This window comes from Limulus polyphemus, unplaced genomic scaffold (assembly GCF_000517525.1).
Source record: "Limulus polyphemus unplaced genomic scaffold, Limulus_polyphemus-2.1.2 Scaffold6144, whole genome shotgun sequence".
Lineage (NCBI taxonomy): Eukaryota > Metazoa > Arthropoda > Merostomata > Xiphosura > Limulidae > Limulus > Limulus polyphemus.
Genome location: NW_013671754.1, coordinates 36,084 through 38,241, shown reverse-complemented (window position 1 = coordinate 38,241; position 2,158 = coordinate 36,084). Strand labels below are relative to the sequence as shown.

At 30.4% G+C, this 2,158-nt stretch overlaps 1 protein-coding gene across 2 annotated transcripts in view; it reads left to right on the top strand.

The window, feature by feature from the left end:
- The window catches only part of LOC106473402 (E3 SUMO-protein ligase PIAS2-like), a 27,715-nt gene that overhangs the window by 913 nt on the left and 24,644 nt on the right, over positions 1 to 2,158 (top strand). The window contains exons 1-3 of one of the 2 annotated variants that reach the window (XM_022401855.1): positions 378 to 404; positions 1,018 to 1,175; positions 1,452 to 1,753. In XM_022401855.1, the coding sequence (XP_022257563.1) occupies positions 1,021 to 1,175; positions 1,452 to 1,753 (457 nt within the window). In that variant the 5' untranslated portion in view covers positions 378 to 404; positions 1,018 to 1,020. Of the gene's footprint in view, positions 1 to 377; positions 405 to 1,017; positions 1,176 to 1,451; positions 1,754 to 2,158 lie in introns of those variants that run through there. The other variant, XM_013934081.2, reaches the window with a different exon arrangement.

Genomic DNA, 2,158 nt, shown 5'->3' with positions numbered 1-2,158 from the left:
TATAAGTTTAACATGACAGCAAATGTACAACGTTTTGACAAAACCTTGTCGAAACGTTGTACATTTGCTGTCATGTTAAACTTATATTAAAGTTTTTCTTCATTACCCATTTAAGCCGTCTCCAGCCATTATTAGTCTCAAAGTGGGTTCCTCGTCATCGAATTTGAAGATCGTCATTTGTTTAACTTAAGACAGTTAAGTTATAAATTATTATTATTAAAATATATAAATTATCAGTATAGTATTTATAATTGTAATTTGTAAAACTAAAAGTGTAATGGTAATAGTGTAGTATAAAACTATAATTGTAAAGTGGCGTAGGCCAGTTATTTTATATTCTTATTATTCTACTAATAAAAAAGCAAAAGTTTTTAAGACGTGCTCATTTCGATAACCTATGCTAAGTGAGTATGTATTATATACGTAAAAAAATATTATAATTTAAATGACTCCGACTCTAGTGTCCAAATATAGAAATTAGAATTAAAAAGCACCCCCTAAGTTATTAATTTTCAGTAAATGATTACCTGCCCATGGGAATTTGTAGAAATGAATAGTGTGAAACTGTTTTTTAAAATTGAAATTACACTTTGTTAAATGTTTGTGTAGATGTTTACCACACCAAATATACATTTATTTTTTGCCAGCTATGTGCTATCCACTTATTAAAGTTATTAACGTAATGACTTAGAAACTAAAAACAAAAATTATGTGATTTTTTATCATAAATACATTAAATTCTACCAAGTATTATGTCTGAGCAGTTTTCTATTTCGAAGATTGTGGCTAGTATTTGTACTTATAGTTGTTAAGTTCTTCAAGATGACCTCTCTTTCTAACTTAAAAATAATATTTTACAGGAAAGTTTTAATATGAGTAATGAATTATAGATTATCTCACTGGCTGCCATATTATTTTGTGTTGTTTTATTAATACATCAATAATTTTTATTAAAGACATCTTGAACCTCTTTTGTTAAAAATAATTTTCATTAAATTTGTTGATTATTATCCATAGCAAATGATTCTGAACTTCAGAGTGTCTGAGCTTCAGGTTTTGCTGGGGTTCGCAGGAAGAAATAAGTCTGGGAAGAAGCAAGAACTACAGTATAGGGCCTTGGAACTCCTAAAACTCAGGAATACTTCAATAAATATGAAAATTCAAGAGTTGCATAAGTAAGTATATTTTTGGTAGAATACTAGTGCATTTAGATTAACATTAATGTTTATCAGTTAATGTATTTTTGTAGTAAGTTTTTACTTTGCAGACCTTCCAAGTAAGAAGTACAGTATTTTAGACATTTTGTAATCATGATATTGTATAATTTATAGTTTAAGATCAACAATGTAAATATACTTTTTTCTGTTATAATCACTGTGTTGTACGTTCTTATAATTTACTACAAGTTCCAGTATCTACCAAACCCGTGTTTTTCTTGTTTTTTTAAACAGACAGAGATTCCCAAGAAATACACCAATAATAAATTCCAATGATCCAGGTCATCTTTATGGTGTTCCACAACCCCCACTCCCTCACATCAAAGGACCCGGGGAGTCAGTACCAGGAACTCATATGATACCTGGGAACAGCCTACATGCTGCCTCAAGCATTGATTATTCTTCCCCCAAGCATGCTATGCCCAGTATTCAAGGTGCATATAATATGGCCAAGTACCCAGTTCATCCAGATGTTTACCTGAAACCTTTACCATTTTATGATGTTCTTGCTGAATTACTGAAACCAAGCAGTTTAAGTGAGTATGTTCTTTGAAACGTAGAGGAATGGTAAATTAGAAAAGTCTACCTAAAATGTTGGTAAAAGGAAGTGCATATATAACCCTTTTTATTTAGTTGTATACCAGAGAAATCTCTAGCTGTCTTTTGTTTGGTCTATTTCACTTTGCTTAGTCTGTAAGTTCTATATAACCCTTTTTATTTAGTTGTATACCAGAGAAATCTCTAGCTGTCTTTTGTTTTGGTCTATTTCACTTTGCTTAGTCTGTAAGTTCTATATAACCCTTTTTATTTAGTTGTATACCAGAGAAATCTCTAGCTGTCTTTTGTTTTGGTCTATTTCACTTTGCTTAGTCTGTAAGTGCATATATAACCCTTTTTATTTAGTTGTATACCAGAGAAATCTCTAGCTGTCTTTTGTTTTG